General features: G+C 42.5%; 1 protein-coding gene across 1 annotated transcript; it reads left to right on the top strand.

The window, feature by feature from the left end:
* Window positions 1-596: 596 nt before the first annotated feature.
* LOC147623468 (uncharacterized) lies at window positions 597-1,547 on the top strand. The gene is made up of 3 exons (XM_086821778.1): window positions 597-713; window positions 808-1,230; window positions 1,287-1,547. Exons 1-3 carry the CDS (start codon window positions 597-599, stop codon window positions 1,290-1,292), a joined length of 546 nt encoding a protein of 181 aa, XP_086677904.1. The 3' UTR covers window positions 1,293-1,547.
* Window positions 1,548-18,393: the final 16,846 nt, after the last annotated feature.

Here is an 18,393-nt window from a genome sequence, read left to right as displayed (position 1 = left end):
GCCCAAGGCTGAGCCCCCAGATCCTGTAGGATGAGATGTAGTAATCCAGAAATGGCTTGAGTCAATGCTTTTTAGCCTCTGCATGAGAGTCGCCTCTTGGGCTTTAATTTCTTGCAGACATATTATGTCTGCATCTTGATGCATACTGTGCAGCCATCTTTTCACCGCCAAGGCTTTTAGAGGGTCGGTGAGTCCCTTTACGTTCAGAGAGACTATTTTCATTTCTTACCAGTTTTGGTAGAGCGCCTCTCTAATTGAGGAGTACCTGCCGGGGATTTTGCCACCTGATCTCTGTTCCTCTTGTTATCTTTTTGACATTTCATCGGCGCCGGGGTAGAGGAGATGAGATGAGTCTCTTCATCTACTTTTTTCCCTTTGCCTTTATCCTTAGTCGGGGTCGAATCCTTGGCATCCATTGAGTCAACTTCCTTCTCCAGCCTGTTTATGTCGATGCTAGGTTGGGCTTGATGGTAGGAGGACGCAGATGATTCGGCCGTCCCTGAGTCGGAGGTCGCTGAATTGCCCCAATTTTTGTTAATGGTATCCATAACAGTGGCAATTTCAAAACATGGCAAATAATAATTGTAATGATTAAAATGGATTGGCTGTGTGGAAAAAGCAGCGCGCTCGCTCTGGCTTTCGCTTTCGCTCTCGCTCTCGCTCGCTCTTTGTCTGTGCTGCTTGCGTTCTTCGTTGCTTTTCTTGCACTGTCTGTGTGATGCATGCGTTAGGGTTTCGCATGGAGGTCTGTAACGGCGAAGAGGTGAGGTGGTGCATCAACAAGTTTCGGGTGCTTTTTCTACCCAGCATGCTCCTGTAGCAGAGCAGAGTCCTCCTGTAGCAGAGAAGAGCCATATTTCCGTGGAGGAATGCGCTTCTCCGCAGGCTGGTAAAGGAGACGAGAAAGTGCAAGACTCCAAGCTCAAGAAACAACTGAAGGCCGCAACCTTCTTGATGGCTCGCGTGCTGCTAAAAGTTGCCCCAGCCTGTGTTCTGGCGTATGCTATTACGCGTGCTGCAGATTCGATTGCAGACAAAGGGCTTGCAAAGATGGACTCGATTGCAGAGAAAGGGCTTGCAAAGATGGACTCGATTGCAGAGAAAGGACTGGCGCGGGCTGATGCGGGCCTTGAGATAGCTAAACAGAGTGCGGATGGGGTGAATGAGCTCATCAGGCAGGGAGTTTGTCTGCGTTTTTCTTGGAAAGCTGGGGTTCATCTTAAGAAAAACGTATGAGGCTGCGTCCTTATTTCTCCCTCTTCTGTCTGTGTTTTATACGTCCTCAGGAGTAATCGCATTATGTCTCTTCATATCAAGCAACATCCCTTCCACCCTATGAAGCTGACTGGGGGGGTTTTCTCAAGTTATTTAGTGACAAATCGAGGAACCAATTTTGTAGTATGTAGGATAACTGCTCACAGGCTTAGACCCACTAACTGTTCACAGGCTTCTATAGGAGATGTACACTGACATCTCTTTCCCCCCCAACAGAAGGCTATCGTTAAGATATTTTACCCCAACAGAAGGCTATGCAGTATGGATGTTTTTGGAAGGTTTTTCCATCACAGGGCATGTGCAGTATGCCATCTTCTTGTGATTGAAAACGTAATACATCTTTACATGGATTACAGCTATGAAATCTGTCAAGTTTCAACTTAGGCTGCATCATGAAAGTGTTGCTCTTTTTTGCTCTATGACTGGTTACATGGAAATAGCTTTGGACAAATAATAATATATTCATGCTTATGTTGTGTAAATCCTTGATGAAACTAGTGTAAAAGATTGTGGTATACAGATTTGGTGGTCACTCTGCAAATAGATAGTTTGTGTTATTGTGCAAATAAATAGTTTGTCATTTTGTCTTAGTTTTTCACAAACAGCAGTGTGGATGTCTCATATCCTCAACCTTCGAAGGAAAAAAGAGACAACTCTTTGTGGTTGTTCATTGGGTCTTTATGACATGTTTCTTCCTTCTTCTCCATTTTTTTTTTGCATGTATTGCCTGTTTCTTTACTTCATCAAGATCTTAGCAGTTTTTTTTTGCATGTACTGCCTGTTTTTTTTGCATGTACTGCCTGTTTCTTTACTTCATCAAGATCTTAGCAGTTTGGGGGCCCTTACAATTTGAAAAATATATGTTCGTTCATCTTGTGCTACTAACCTCAAAAGCAAAAAAATAAACCTTTGTAGAAGGTAACTGGTACGGTCCTTGATGCTATAACTTGTGATGTCTTGTGCTTTCTCAACTTTGTCTTGACTGACCAAGGAAGCTATAACTTGTGATGTCTTGTGCTTTCTCAACTTTGTCTTGACTGACCAAGGAAGCTGAGCATATACGGTCAATAAATAATTCCATTGACCAATACGAATTATTGTCCATCATTGACCTTCGCCAGCCATCCATTATCATTATTTTATATGTATGTTACATAAATATATATACATACATGTCATGTGTGTGTATATACGTTATACACATATATACATACACACACATGTAAGTATACGTACACAAACACACAAACACACACACGTGTGTATATACATATGTATATATTTGTACACACATGTATACATATACATATTTGTACACACGTGTATACATATATATATTTGCACACACATGCACATGTCTGTATATATGAGATGGTGGCCTAGGAGGCCATCTGATTAAGAGATGGCTTGGATTAAATTTTACACATTGCCAACTAGGCTACATGCTACATTAGACCATTTGGACACTACCAGTTAGGCTACATTTCTAATTAGACAATGGACCTTTATTATTTAATAACAGTCAATAATAGACCACACATGGACATCCTAACTTGACAACATTCCAGGGTCTGAACAAGGACTACCATGAGCTTGAGGTGGAGAAACTGCATAGAAGTCTCTAGTCCATCGTTTTATGAACATAGTGGTCTACACCATGGACGGTGGCCTATGATGCTGGTCGTGTGGGAGGTGGAGAAAATTCATAGAAGTCTCTAGTTCACCTTTATAGGTTGACTCTACACCATGGGATATGGCCTACAATGAGCCCAAATGGTAGTGAAAGGTGGAGAAACTCCATAGTCAAAGTCTTTAGTTCATCTTTATGGTACGTTGTAGGTTGTCGCATCAATAATCATCATGTGGTCTACCTTGCATATATACAGGCCTATATAGATACTTGGCCAATCCCTTCTCTACACACTTTATTAATCATCATTTTGAGTTTACTCCCTATCTTTTACTAGCACATAGTCTCTGTCTTAGTAGTTCCAAATCAGCTACCATTGAAGTGTCCTTTTACAGGAGGAGCACATAATTATAGGGCTGTGCCATCTATTGTATGACTTCAATAATCATAATATTTATATCTATTGTGCAATTTTAGTTTTTAATTTTGTGTTGTGTGAAAGATCCTACTTCTTGTGAATGTCCTCTTGTATACATTGCATGTTGTATTCTCTTACATGCACGTGTGCACGCACACGTGCACACACACACACACACAGAGTTGGAATCTGGGTCTTGATGGGCATCAACTATGGTTATGGTATAGGCATTCGATAATGGTAGTGGTCATGGTCATTAGGGATTAAAGGGGACATGTGTGGTTGCTAAAGGTTATGTTGAACTTGGGTTAGCATGGGGTTATTAGTGAAAGAGAGTTGGAAGGGTGTCATATCAAGATGGAGGAGTTACATGGTAGCTGTGGAATGTGAAAGGTTTCTTAAGAGTTATGGAAGATGAAAAGTCACTTATAGTACGTTGGTTATTTAAAGCCCTTGGATTTATTTATTCATCTTGTCTTCAACATTAGGTGCATCATTAGCATTTCCTTTTACCTTATTAACCATGTACTAATCATGTTACTAATTCTTTTTAATTCTCCATGAGTATTCATTGATCTCATCCATTGGTCTAAAATTTGGTATCAGAGCCATAGGGTTACTAGGGTTACTATAAATGTGTGGTTTGGGAGGTGATTTGCAAGCATGTTATACGTAGCTGATATGATTAGGTTTTGTTTAAACTAATCTAAGTTAGAATACTATTTGTAAATGAAATTTCTTCTATTGGATCACTAGAGTAGATGGCTATGATATGGTATCGGGTGACCTTGAGCTAACTTGGCAAGGAATATAATAAGTTTTAGATCTCTATTGGGGTTTGAGAGAACTTTCTTGATTTTCACAAGAATTGATTTCTCTCCTCATCCATGAGGAGAAGAATATTGGGAAAGGTTCATCCTCTGGAAATCCATTAGCACAAATAGGAAGAGGGAGATCGTCATCTAGAGGACGTGGTGGTGGTCAGTTTAAAAATCAAAAATAAAAATCATAACAACAAGAAAATTAGTCTCATACAGGTAGAAGAGGCCAAAGTAAGAGAGACCGAGATGGTTAGAAAAAAATCAAAATGCAAATAGCATGGACTGGTATTATTGTGGAAAACTAGGGCACATTGTTAAGGAATGCTATAATAAAAAATGATGTCAAAAGTGTGAAAAGTTACAATAAGGCAACTATGTTGCATTATCAAGTAAACAGGGTGATGACATACGTGTGTAGCTATTTGTGATGTAACACATGCTCAGTTCTGTGACTCAAGATGTGTAAGGATTGGGAGATATTTTATATTGGATTATTCCAATGCCTCCAACCACATGACTAGTCGTGGTGAGTGGCTTAGAGATACATACAAAATGAAGAAACCAAGATATGTAAAAATGTGTGATGATATTGTGCACCTCATTGTGCATGTTGTGGTAAAGTGTCATTTGTCTATGCAAGATGGAAAAATGAAGTACCTAACATATATACTTCATTCTCTGTCGGTGTCTGGTCAAGACCCAACACTTACATGGTTCCAGATCACCTAGTCGGTTCTTGAAGAGTAGCGACTAATGCAACTGCGCCTAATGCAACAAGCTAACCCTGGCATGTTGAGCTACCAGTTTGTCTAAGCTTGGAAAGTTAGTCATTGACTGCAAGAAAGTTAGTTCTTGGGTCTGTCAAGATTTTGGATAGGAGTTCACGTCTAGACATAGGAATGCACTTAACACAAAATGGATACATAATAGACAAAATATGTAGTGTAGAATAGAGAAAAGTTAGAGACCAACCCATGAGACATCTGTCAGTATTAGCTTGCACTCTCAACAGTACAATACAATGGCAAAATGTAGCTCATGAACTCTTAGCTCAAATATTCACTCAGTTCTCTATCCTCTAATCTACACATACCAGAATAATCCCCTTTGTTGCTTACATCCATTAGGGTACACAATGGGATAGTATGGACGCAACGGCCAAACCTCGGGGGGTTCACCTAAAAATATGTAAGTATAGCACATGAGCTCAAATGAAGGGGTTTTTTAATTCAAAAATTGAAGGTAAATTTACTCGAAATACATTTATAAAAGGGGTTCTTATAATTATTTTTTTTCAAAACCCCATAAGTCTATAAATAAAAATGGATCATTTCATTCATGAAAAATTTACAAGTAAGGGGTTTTTAATTACCCCTTGAACCCATTGATACATAGGGTTTCTTAGTAGTTCACTCCCAAGGGTCAAATGGGCTAGTTGGCTGCCAATGCTTGGCGATCACACTGTGGATGCTGTGTGAGCAGTGAACTCCACAATTGTTGCTATGAAGTTTTTTCAAAAAAATTTGGATCTGGATTACCTCTGACTCTGGACCATGTCGAGTCCAAACGGCTATGGCCTGTTCCATCCGCCTTCTTCCAGTTTCAACCTATGTTGAAATGCCCTCTAACATAAACTTTATTGGGTGATCTTGGGTATACCTGGGCGCACAAACTATCTTTTCTTGCTGCTCACCAAAGTGTGCTTGAGCCATGTCCTTTCATCTACCTGTCTGAATTGCACGTCGATGGGCCATGCCTCCAGGTACTTTGCTTTAGTCATTTTCATAGTACCTATGGCCATGCCAGCCGTTGCAAAAGCATGGGGCTCTATCTATTCCAGAGTGATGGCATCATCTTCAAAGATAGACTGCTTTGGCTCTCTTGGCCCTCTTCTCCCACCTCTGCTCCATTTTCACCCATAGGTTGGTCTTCTTGATTGTTGCGTGGGAGTTTCTTTGGCCTTGACCTACCACCTTAGGCATTTCCAACTGGTTCATGAATTTTGCGATGTTGTCCCAATCGAAAGGCCTCATTGCACTTTCCTATTGTGTCGAATACACTAGATTTTACATGCATTTGAGGGCGGTCTCCTTCCAGGCACTTAGGCTATGCTGGCCCATTTCTTCTTGCAGCTTTTGTTGCATGTCTTCATGTGCCCTCTTCTTTATTTTGGCCCAGCTTTCGAATTATTGAAGCATCTTTTCTTTGGACTATACTTCCTCAGCATGGGCTTTCTTCATGGCCTCCATCTATTCTGCCTTTTTCCTGATGTCATCGATTTTTATCATCAAAGTGATGTTGAGCTCGTTTAAGCTCGTCTTAACACCTTTGTCTCTGGTCACCCTTGCGGGTGTAGCTTCATATTGCCATCTTGCTTTTATTGTTCTTTGAATTCTTCAATAAGCTCTTTCAGCTCTTCTATATGGACCCTTAGCCTCATCATTAGCTTTCTCTTCTAGCTTCTTCGTGGGCTGCCCATGCATGCTTCTTTAACTTGTTTTTAGGGATGAGATCCATTGCTGATTCGGTCCATATTGCAATTTCTTTCCCTTTCATGTTTGGTTGAGCAGCTGGTTTTTCCCTTCTCCTTTCAGGACAGCAAACCTCTTTTTCACGTTTCTATTTCCTGCTAGCTGCTCATTTTCCTTGTGCATCTCCCCTTCTCTATTGACACCTCCTTTGCTGCTACCAGCTTCCTTTTCCACCCCACCAGTGGCTAGTGCTTCCAAGGCCTTTGCTGGTTTTGGGCTTGATGTTGGAGCTGGATCCGAATGTCTGGACCCTCCATCTCGATTTTCGTCTCTCAAATGGTGGGGAGCTAGCTATTTGCAGGAAGATGTGAGTGCCTGCATTACCATTGTTAGCGTTTCTAAATAAGCTCCCCACACCTCCTTAAGGTTATCCACTATGTGACCCTCCCATGATCCATTCTTTCTACATCTAGCTCGTAAATGTCTGAAAATTCTTTTGCATCTAGTACTGCCAATCTTGCATTTGCTTACACGAGCTCCACTTCATCTTTTTCGGCCCTGTCTGGACATCCATTATGATCTTGATGTGCTCCTCCTGGATTAGGGCGACTTGTCCCTCCATCCTTGCTTGCTTTTCTTTGGCTTGATCTAGCTCCTATTGTATCTACATTGTTTCTTGGTTCTTCCTACTCATCTTCTCCTTCATTTCCTCCATCTCCTCCTTCATTTGTTTATTGACTTGCTGGAGCTCTTTGATCTGTCTCTGCATTTCATCCAGTCTTCCCTTCTTCTATATGCAGATCCTCCTATAGGAGTTCCCATTGGCTCATCACATTCTACAGGGTAGGATCCTTCTCTTTGATAATGGATTATAGTTTGTCATCTCCTTTAGCCCATTGTTCATGCATTGTAGAGCACAAGCACCACAAGAGGCTGGAAGGGGATCTAGGAGACAAGCACAAGAGTTAATTTTCTACAACTGTAATGAGTCAGGTCATGGGATGTATAACTGCCCATACCCAATGAGACCTCAAGGGGCGATGTTCCTAGTCCAAAGGCCCACTCAACCACACCTAAGGGATATGCCCCCACCCCAACTACCTGCAAACCATTCCACCTATTCCACCACCAGTGCCACAACCACGACCACCACAACCGGCAGAGAATCGAGTGATCAATGTGCTCGGATTAGGTGCAATTGAAGAACCCATGGAGGAATTGGAGGCCATGCCAACAATAAAAAGAACCAGAGCTCAACACATGGATGATAAGATGGAAGACTCAAAGGAGGCCATGAAGGAGCAAAAGAAGGAGGAAGGCGAGAGCAGCAAGTGAGTGAAGAAAGCCAAGAGGTCCAGGCAAAAGTTCACTATGGAGGACTTTCCTCTTGGTAAGGGACTCAAGTCTTATAACCTTTCCATTGATTTGAGTTCACAAAGATCCAATATTACTTATCCACAACTCTTAGAGCTATCACCTCTATTAAGAAAGCAGTGGGCTAAACTGTCAAGCGCTAGAATCCCCAAGAAAAAGCATGTCAGGCCCATGAATCTAATTAGAAGCAACCCCCATAAAGATGTTGTCCCAGTTTTAGATGCTTGGGTTAAGGGTCATAAGGTGTCAAGGGTGTATGTGGATGGAGGAGCCCAGATGTGTGTAATGTCAGAGAGGACTATGCACAAGCTAGGTCTGGAGATTAATTCCCCATCTCCCTTTAAAGTAACGTTGGCCAACAATTCTAGCATAAAATGTTTGGGAGACATTAAGGGCGTAAGAATCACTGTTTGATCCATTGAAGTGGAAGTTGACATGTATATTATCTCTGGGGAGGGCTATCCAATCATTTTAGGGAAGCCATGGCTTATTACCATGAATGTAGATCAAAAATGGGAAACAAGAATGCTTGTCTTAAATCAAGAAGGGTTGAAGGGGTCCTCTAGCAAGAAGGTCACATATGACTGGAACAAAGGTAAGGAAATTGATTTGAGATATGAAACCACTATAGACGAAGAGAGTAGTGGGTACTCCACCAGAGACTAAGGAAGAAACATCAAGCACTGAGGATAAAAGCTTGTTTGATGTTATGGGCCAAGTATTTCAAAACAAGGAAGCCAACAAGGAGCTAAGGACATCACACCAAATAGATACAGGGACAGAGGAGAGGCTGAGGCAAATGCTGGCAGTAGATTTGACACCCCTGTTACATCATCCAGAATGGAATCCATGTAGGGCAAGGGAAAAGGATATTGTGGCCGCATTAAGCTTTCTGTAATCCACACAGATGCGTAATTTTTTGTTCTTCTTTGGGACAATGACTATAGGAAAAATCCAGTCCGGCTTTTCGATAGGTGCGATGAATCCCACCCTTAGCAAGCGGTCTAGCTCTTCCTTGACCTGCCTGGCTACATGTGGGTTTATGCGATAACGCTACTGCCTGGAGGGTATCGCATCTGGCTTCAGGTAAATGCGATGTTGGTAAAACTTCGGGTCCAGACCTTTCATGTTAGTATAATCCCAGGCAAACACATCTCGGAACTCCCACAGAAGTTCCACCAGATCAGTTTTGAATGAGGGTTCTAGCAAGGTACTAATTTTCACACCAACTTAGTCTCCTTGTCGTCTCCTAAAAGAAAATGGTCTCCAAGACATCTCCTTTGACACGGGTACTGTGGCTCATTTGCCCCTCAAAAGCGCGCTCCTTTTCCAGAATGTCTTGCATGTTATCTTCGAGTGCATACTCATCAGTACTCAGCAAATTTTCCCCAAAGAGTTTTCCCTTGTCCATGGTGACTGAACACACCGCAGGCGCAGGCCTGAGGTATTCCGCAGCAATACATGCCACATCCATTGAGCAGAATGGAATCAAGTCCTCATTTTTCTGTAAGAATTTTTCCTCTTCGTCTTCATCCAAGCCATCTACCATATTCACTGTTTTCGCAATGACAAGCCAAACTGAATTGCTCAGTTGACGGCGTTCCCTCAAAGCGAATTTAACATTCCTGCTGTGACCCCTGTGGATGGTCATCAGATTATGCTCCCAATTATGCCGGACCTTTACCTGGCGCAACCAAGGACGAGCAACCCAGCAACAAATTGTACTCCTGAGCAGAATCCTCCATGCTCAGCACTACAAAGGACATGACGAAGGATATGCCAGCCACCTTAATCACCACGCCCTTCAAGACGCCCAAGGATTAGACTCTCCTTTGATCAACCATGCGTACCAGAAATGGTGCAAGATCCCATGCTTGCCAACCCATGCACTTACAGGTGGACTCTGTTGCAATATTGACACCAGCCCCACCATCGATCAACAGACTTGATCAATTGTAAGGCCTCGGAAGCCTACGAAAATTTCAAGAATTCTTATATCAACCATGGGTATTGTCGCCACCACGGGTTCTAGGTGTGTTGCTTGCATGGATAACACTGCAGCAAGCAGGTGTGATCACCTTGCCCATCTTCTCCGACGGAAGTAGTGCTTTATATGAAAATTTGGAACCAATTTAAGAAGCTAACCCAATTTGATTTGTAGAGGGGCGTCTAGCAATCCATCCCATCCTTCACTCTCATCCGAACAACTGGGCTATTGGGATGGTTGTTCCGAAGATTCTTCTGAACTTGCGGGCAGGGCTGAGGTATGTCATCGACGGTGAGAGTCATAGCATCCTGAAACTGCACTTTACTTGGCACTTTACTAGGTCTTGGCACTGGAACGCATTCCGGAGTTTGCTTGTGTTGAACTATAGATAGAATACCTAATAGTTACCTAATAGTTGCTTAGTCGGAATTCTACTCAGTCGGACTTTGCTCAGTCGGAATTCTGCTCAGTCGGATTGTTGGTCAGTCGGAGTTTGTTATGATCTGATTAGTCGGATATTATCTGTTAGTGTCTTGTGACATTCTAGTTACAACCGTCTAAACTGTCTGAAGTCGCCTATTTATAGGGTCTTTGTAGTCGTCTTTTACAAGAAGATGAAGAAGAAGTGTGTGGTGTTATGAGATGGTGAAGGGTGTGAAGAAGAGAAGTAGAAGAAAGCAATGTATGATTCATCTTGATCAATCAAACATGGTATTTCAGTTCAGTTCTGTTATTCTCTATCTTGTTTAACAAATCTCTGTTCAATCCGTGTTCTCTATGCTCTGTTTGTGTTTAGTCTGATGTGGGAATTGAAGTTAGTATTACCTAATGGTTGATGTGTCAGTAGTAGTTAGTAGTGTTGTGTTTGTGAACCCTAAACACATTGGCGATCCTGCTGGTCCCGTTCTGTTACGAGAAGGGAAATGAATGTCAGAGGGGGACAGAAGATTAGGAAGGGTTTACTATACCAGGGCTCAGGCCTGAATTGGTAACCCTGACCCGTTTCATTATGTTGACGAGGGTGAAGATGATCAGGAACACCAAATCCCTGAAGAAATTGTTGTAGGCCAAGGGGGGGAAAGTTCAGTTGCACCAGAGAGGAGGCTCGTGGGGGGACTTCTTGGCGCCCTAATCCTGACAGGAAGGTCTGCAGGAGTTAGAAGGAGTCTTCAGTTCAACCCATTAAGGGGGGCTACCAGGCAAAGACCTAGGAAACCACCTCAGCCACATCCGATGGCTCAACAACTACCCAACCCTAGGGTGAAAGCAGCTAAATTCAGCGGAGGATCTAAGGAGGATGCTGATTGTGTTGTGCTGTGCTGTGCTGCGCCTGAATGTCAGATAGGGTGAGGCACACTAGTCCCATTCATTTCACGAGGGCACAAGCCAGGAAGCGCAGATATGACAGGTCGGAAGCTTCTAGCAGGGGAAGCGGTGATGCTGCGGAAGCGCCACCTGTGGCAGTTACGTCGGTTTCTGCATGATATTCGTCATTGGAAATCTTATGACTAGTTTAAGCAGTCTTGTAGTGTGTATGGTTTGGATCCTGGTACAGCACTAGGCTCTCCTTGCTATATACCTATTAGATCTCGCGTTGGTGTGGTGCACCAATTGCGGGCGCTTAAGCATGTTCATCATAGTTCCAAGTTGAGATAATGGGCAAAAAGAAGAAGAGGAAGTGTGTCCTATGTCTGACACATGATCATGGTCACAAGGATTGCTATCTGCATGTTTGCCAGCATTGTTCACAAAGAGGTCACAGGAAGAAGTATTGTCCATTGCTTCTCGATCAGAAATTTTATGATATCTTTCCTGCCATATGTGATTCAAAATCTATCCACAAGATCAGGAAGTTGATAAAGAAGCTCTCAAAATATTCAGATTTGCTTGATGATGCAAAGTATTGGCATGAAAAATATCATAGATGTGATCAAAGATCTTGCCCACTTCTTTGGGAGGTCTTAGAGCTTCAAAACAGGGTTCAGATTTTACAATCAAAATATGCTCTACATGAGGATGAGGATGATGGTAATTCAGACTTTGATGCTGATCATATGGATGCTGATGATAGTAGTTGTTTTGCTGATCTAGATGTGTTTCCACATGATCAGATTATTGATGTATCAGATCACATTACATCCAACAACAGTTTTGAATATTCAGAAAACAGTTTCAAAAATTCAGCTTTGTGTGAAGACTATCCAATGCCTATAAGTTCCGGATGGTTTCATCGACAGCTTGAGAATCAAGAGGCTCTATTATCAAATGGTGATGACGATTCAGAAGCGGTTTGTTTTTTAACTGAAGATCAGATTTCAGAATCATATGATGTTTGTGCATGTTATGCATTTGCACCTTCATTTGCTATTGATGTGATGTGGAAGCAAGAGAAGAAATATCCAGACTCAGAGTTTGAGGAACCTGAATTTCGACATCCTTACAATAAGTCAGGTTTGGGATTTCTTTCTAATCAACTTGAAACAAGTAAGTTGGAATCAAGTCAAAGTAATATCGCTATTATGTTTCCTAATTATGAGAAGGTAGCATCTTTCATGTGTGGTTATGATGAAGATGTTGAGGAGTATGCAGCAGATGTTCATCTTTCAGATCCTAATGATTATAATCTTGATGTTCAAGTCGATGCTACATTGGGATGTGAAGAGGAAGAAGAACACCTCAGAGAACATCTCGAAAGCATAGATCAGTCTGAAGTTCAGCAAAGTGTAGAAATTTTAGTAGATCATTTTGAAATGCCGAAAATGAGCAGAGGAGTGGAAGGAAATGTTCAAGCACAAAGCCAACCGACAGCAGTTGACATGGTCATGTTGGAAGAAGGAGGACAGCATGAGGAGCAGCCCAAGAGCCAAAGAAGCCAAGAGGAGCACTCACTTTCCCCGAACCATATACCAAGAAGACCCAAAGGTTTGCAAGATGCTGATGCATTTGAATCCATTAGTGCGCATGTGTTACCTGATATCATATTTCAGAGTTTTGGGGCTGATATGTCTGCATTCCAAGATCAGGAAGTACAATCTGAGTATCAGACAACTTACTCTGAATATCAGGAAGTGTATTTTGATGAGCAAGTAACTAAATCTGAAGATTGTGGAGTTACTGTTGATCGTAAAGAGACTAAATATGATCAAGGGGTTGAAGAAGCATTCAACAAAGTGTTGGAAGTTTTTAAAATTCTTCAAAGAAGGCAGAAATCAGTTTTTGAAGGCCTAAAATCAGTTTTTGAACTTATGAGGTTACATTTTAAGCAGTTTTGGATGCTGAAAGTGAAAGTTATGATATTGAAATCAAATTTTCAGGTTTTTGTGCCTGAATTTCAGAATTCATATATTCAGAATTTGGTTTTGCTGATGACTAAGGTTGAATCAAATGAAGTTCCTGTTTGTCATAATGGTGGGATGCAAAGGATGAAAGCTGAGGATGAATGGAAGAACCAAGGGAGCCCAAAGAGCCTGAAAGAGTTCTTACAATACCTTTACTTCATACCAAATATTCTCCAACACTTGGCATGTACTCCAGAACAGGATCATAAACAACTATCAAGTTTACAACTACAGGATTTGCATCCAAATCCAATTTTGGATATTCAAGAAAATTCAGTTTTCAATCAAGAGGATGATATAGCATGGTTTGATAGGTTGATTGCAAATGATGGATTGCCTATCCATGATGATAGCTTTGCAGAGGTGGATACAACATGGTTTGATTCTTTACTGGAAGAGGATATTCATATTTCATACCAACATATTCAGGAAAATCAGTTTTCTGATGTTCAGAAATGTCAAATTTCAAAATTTTTGAAAGTCCGTAAAATGAGGAGATCTGCAAAATCTGCCAATAGTATTTATGTTGCAGATGCTGGAGCTTCATTGCTATATTTTTATGGATGTGGGCTAGTATCTTATGCCTACAACAACGTACTCATTGCTGCATGGTTCTATATCTTTATTCTTTATGATATGCATTGGTGGAAATTGTATCTTATGATTTCCTATCCATGGAAGGTTGATAATGAAATGATGCAATTGAGACTTCAGCCTTTACAGGTGCTGGAAAAACAGATGTTGATGAATGAAGAGTTGGATGTAAATGGAGTGTTGATGGCACAAGGGGATGTACAAATTCTGAAGCAACAAATGCATAGCACTATGCAGGATTCTTGGGGAATGATCAAGGAGAGGATGTCTACAATGATAAATTATCCCTATGATGTTATGAAAACAGGGTTTGTAACTCAGCATGAGGCAAGATTGGTAGAAGAGGTTGGACAGTTGAAGAAAGAACGTGAGCACTGGATTCAGCAGGTACAGGAATTGAAAGAGATGCAGAGTGTGAAGATTCAGAGTGATAGGACTGTGGAGGAAATGTTTCAGGAACTAGAAGTTCAGGTGGAAGTACCTATTATAAATTTGAGTGTACAAACAGCAAGTCAGAGTGAGCAGCCAGTGGAGACTTCAGTGGAAGGTAAATCAGCAGAGATGACTGAGGTTTTGAAGGAGGTTCCAGTTGTTGAAGGGATGCAGGCTGAGCAGCAAAGTGATGTAGTACCTGACATTTGAAGAAGCAGCATCAAATTTTGTCATGTGGCCAGTCTTTTCTGATCAAGGGATTGTGAATTCAAGTCCGATTTCTTTGAAATCAACCACCGGGCTGTGCCATGTGTTGAACTATAGATAGAATACCTAATAGTTACCTAATAGTTGCTTAGTCGGAATTCTACTCAGTCGGACTTTGCTCAGTCGGAATTCTGCTCAGTCGGATTGTTGGTCAGTCGGAGTTTGTTATGATCTGATTAGTCGGATATTATCTGTTAGTGTCTTGTGACATTCTAGTTACAACCGTCTAAACTGTCTGAAGTCGCCTATTTATAGGGTCTTTGTAGTCGTCTTTTACAAGAAGATGAAGAAGAAGTGTGTGGTGTTATGAGATGGTGAAGGGTGTGAAGAAGAGAAGTAGAAGAAAGCAATGTATGATTCATCTTGATCAATCAAACATGGTATTTCAGTTCAGTTCTGTTATTCTCTATCTTGTTTAACAAATCTCTGTTCAATCCGTGTTCTCTATGCTCTGTTTGTGTTTAGTCTGATGTGGGAATTGAAGTTAGTATTACCTAATGGTTGATGTGTCAGTAGTAGTTAGTAGTGTTGTGTTTGTGAACCCTAAACAGCTTGTCCACCCAGGAAGTAACTTGCTAGTGGCAAACACCTTCCTGTGTTGGTGGCCAGTCCAGAAGTGGTTGCGTTGTGCGCCTACTGGGGGGCTTCAATTTGTGACCAAAACGTGTGACCACATGCACCTCCGGATCCATAGTCTCCTCCATCGACTCAATCTGAACCATAGCCGCCGGCCGGTTGTTTTCCTGTAGCTTTTGCCTGTTTTTCAGCTTTCTTCCAATCATACTCCTATGCTTCTAGGCAATCTTGGTGCCAATGTCCTTTCTCTGTGCAGAAAATATAAATTTTTGGACGATCTCCACGACCATGACCGCCACACCTACCGCCACTGTTGTTGTTGAGATATCGAGCTCATCTAGTGAGGCGGTGGACACTGATGACCCGCCTGGGGGATAGGCCCCACACTTACACCACTGGCATGGTTGGTGAGATCATGGGTGATATGTGGCCAATGGGATGATAGGCTGTGTGACAGCCATTCTAGAGACTCGCATAGTTATAGTGCCAGCTCATTTAGTTGGGTTCACACTATAGAGAACCCTTGTATGTATTTGGTTGAGTACCTTTTCATATGTGAGTACTCTTATCTTTGGGTGTTGAGTGTTGAGTAAAGAAGAAGAAGATTTTCAGCCTCTCACCTTGTGTGTTCTTTATTAGGGTTTTGTGTGTGTGTGTGCTTGCAAGAACTCAAGCTCTCTTCCCCCCTGCATCTTTACATGCATCTTTACATGGTATCAGAGCCTGGTTCACGCTAAAGGCTGAGCTGCAAGCAAGAGAACCACAGGAAGCGATACGAGGGTAAGAGCTTCAACTACTCTTCCCTATTTGTGTTGGTGACTACACCCTTGTCGGGAGCTCTACGGGAGGCACCGGTAAACGATCTCTGATTGAGGAGCTTTCTTCGCGGGAGAAGCTATAGGGCAACTATATTGTCTTATCATACCTAATTTTTCAGGCCAAAAACGCGTTTTTTACGACCTCCGTTTTTCACAAAGCAAGTGATTTTGAGCACTGTGGGAGTAAGTCATCGATTCTCTGCAGAACTCTGTTTTGAGAACTGCAGGAAGACAGATTGGTTCTGTTGACACTGTGTGTGCTGCAAGAAGGAGGTCAACAATTGCCATTGGGTGTATGTATGCACATTGAGGTCACTGGTTGTGACATTTGAGTGTACTACAGTACCGCTGGTGGCAGAAAATACAGCAGTTTGTGCACGACAAACCAGAATGCTGTTTCTGGTAAATTTTTGTGTCTGGCAAGATGTCAAATGAAGTATACAATTGGCCAGGAACCAAGTTTTTCATGCTCGTACCAAGCATATAGAAGTCCACTATCATTTTGTCAGAGAGAAGGTCTTGGCAGGAGACCTTGACCTTGTTTATGTCAGCACAGAGGATCAGGTCGCTGACATCTTCACCAAAGCATTGGGTACAGAGAAGCTCCGCAGAACAGGATGTGTGTGACAGCCATTCTAGAGACTAGCATAGTTATAGCACCAGCTCATTTAGTTGGGTTCACACTATAGAGAACCCTTGTATGTATTTGGTTGAGTACCTTTTCATATGTGAGTACTCTTATCTTGTATATGGGTGTTGAGTGTTGAGTAAAAGAAGAAGAAGATTTTTAGCCTCTCACCTTGTGTGTTATCTATTAGGGTTTTGTGAGTGTGTGTGTGCTTGCAAGAGCTCAAGCTCTCTTCCCCCCTGCAGCTTTACAGTTGTTGCTATAGGGTTGCTCAGAAGTGCTCCCAACCTGCACCCATGCGGCAGAGAGTTCTAGCGTCTCCTTGTCTTTCCCAATGTTAGTGACCTGGTTGCCGAGGGCGAGCCTTGTACCCCCTCCCGTTGTAGTAACACTCTGACGTGTTATGGGAATTGTTGATACAGATAGCACACCACTTATCGTTTATCGCACATTCCGTTTGCTGGATGGCAAGGATTATGGCAACGAGAACACCAGACTTCCTTCGTGGACTTATTAGTCGAAGACTCCCCGGTAGGAACCGTGTTGACCTTCCCACTTTTGTGAGATTTCCTGGTCTCCCACAATGGTGCCTCATCAGAATCTGTACTGCTACTGTCCTTCGATTCACTGTTCGAGCTCCGTGTGTCCAAATCCTCCTCCGAACTGTGTCGCGACGATGACGGCATCCTCGACGTGCTGCTGCTAGATTTCTTCTTGGATCGCTTCATAGTGGTGGAATCGTTATCCTCCAATGATTCCCCTGCGAGAATTGACTGAGCAATGACATCCGCCAGTGGTGGCGTATTCACTTTGTCCACATTGGCCAGGGCCATGCGCAAATCCTTTGCTAACTCTTTCAAGAAATAGTCATTCCAAAGACCTCCTAAGCTGGCCACTGAACCAACGGAACCCACTGTAACAGCACTCGAAATTTCATAGCATAATCCTCCACTGTGTGCTTGCCTTGCTTGAGGACCCATAGCCGCTCCAGAGTTTGGGCTACTGTCTTCTCCACACAAAATTGGCGCAAGAACAATAGACATACCGAATCATAATCCTGAAAATGCTCGAGGGGGTACTCTGCTAGCCATCTGGATGCTTTGCCCGTTGAGGGTAGACTCGAAAACTGATTTCTTATGCAGAGGATCAAGGGGTGGAGGCACATTCAGGCCATAAGAGTTGTCAAACTGTCGCACATGTGCATCCGGAGATCTTCCTCCTTGTTTCCCTCAAAATTTAGAATACTTAATGTTGTTGGGGCTGGTGCGGCCCATCACTACAAATTGCGGGTGTGTAACCATCGGTGGTGAAGGAAACAGCCGTCGCGCAGCCGTTCAAGGAGAGGTTGGGGGTGTTAAAGAGTGCCCACCCACATTTGGAGTGCGGATAGGAGGATAGGAACGGCTCCGTCGCCGCAACCCGGGCTCTGGCCCTGTCGGGGAAAAAGGCGGGCTACTCGTCGAGCCATGACGAGCTTCGTCAAATAGACGGTGGCTCTGTCGCCCAGTTGTTGCTGGGACCACCAACTCAAGAGGCCCCTGAGAATGTTTGCGCATTCGCCGAACATCGTGGGTCACCAAGTGTAATTGCATTTACTTCTTGCAGAGACAGTAAGCGATTACGGGACTGGTTACCTCTATACACAGTATACTTATCTTACAAATTAATAAAGATTAAGACAGATTTAAGACAAGTATGGAAAATTTGCATAGAACATCACACAGATTTGATTGATTAATTGTCCATACAGTTATCCATATATAG

The sequence above is a fragment of the Cibotium barometz genome, chromosome 27 (assembly GCF_041138505.1).
Source record: "Cibotium barometz isolate CiBa-2024 chromosome 27, ASM4113850v1, whole genome shotgun sequence".
NCBI classification, from domain to species: Eukaryota; Viridiplantae; Streptophyta; class Polypodiopsida; order Cyatheales; family Cibotiaceae; genus Cibotium; species Cibotium barometz.
This window is presented reverse-complemented; position numbering and strand designations above follow the sequence as displayed.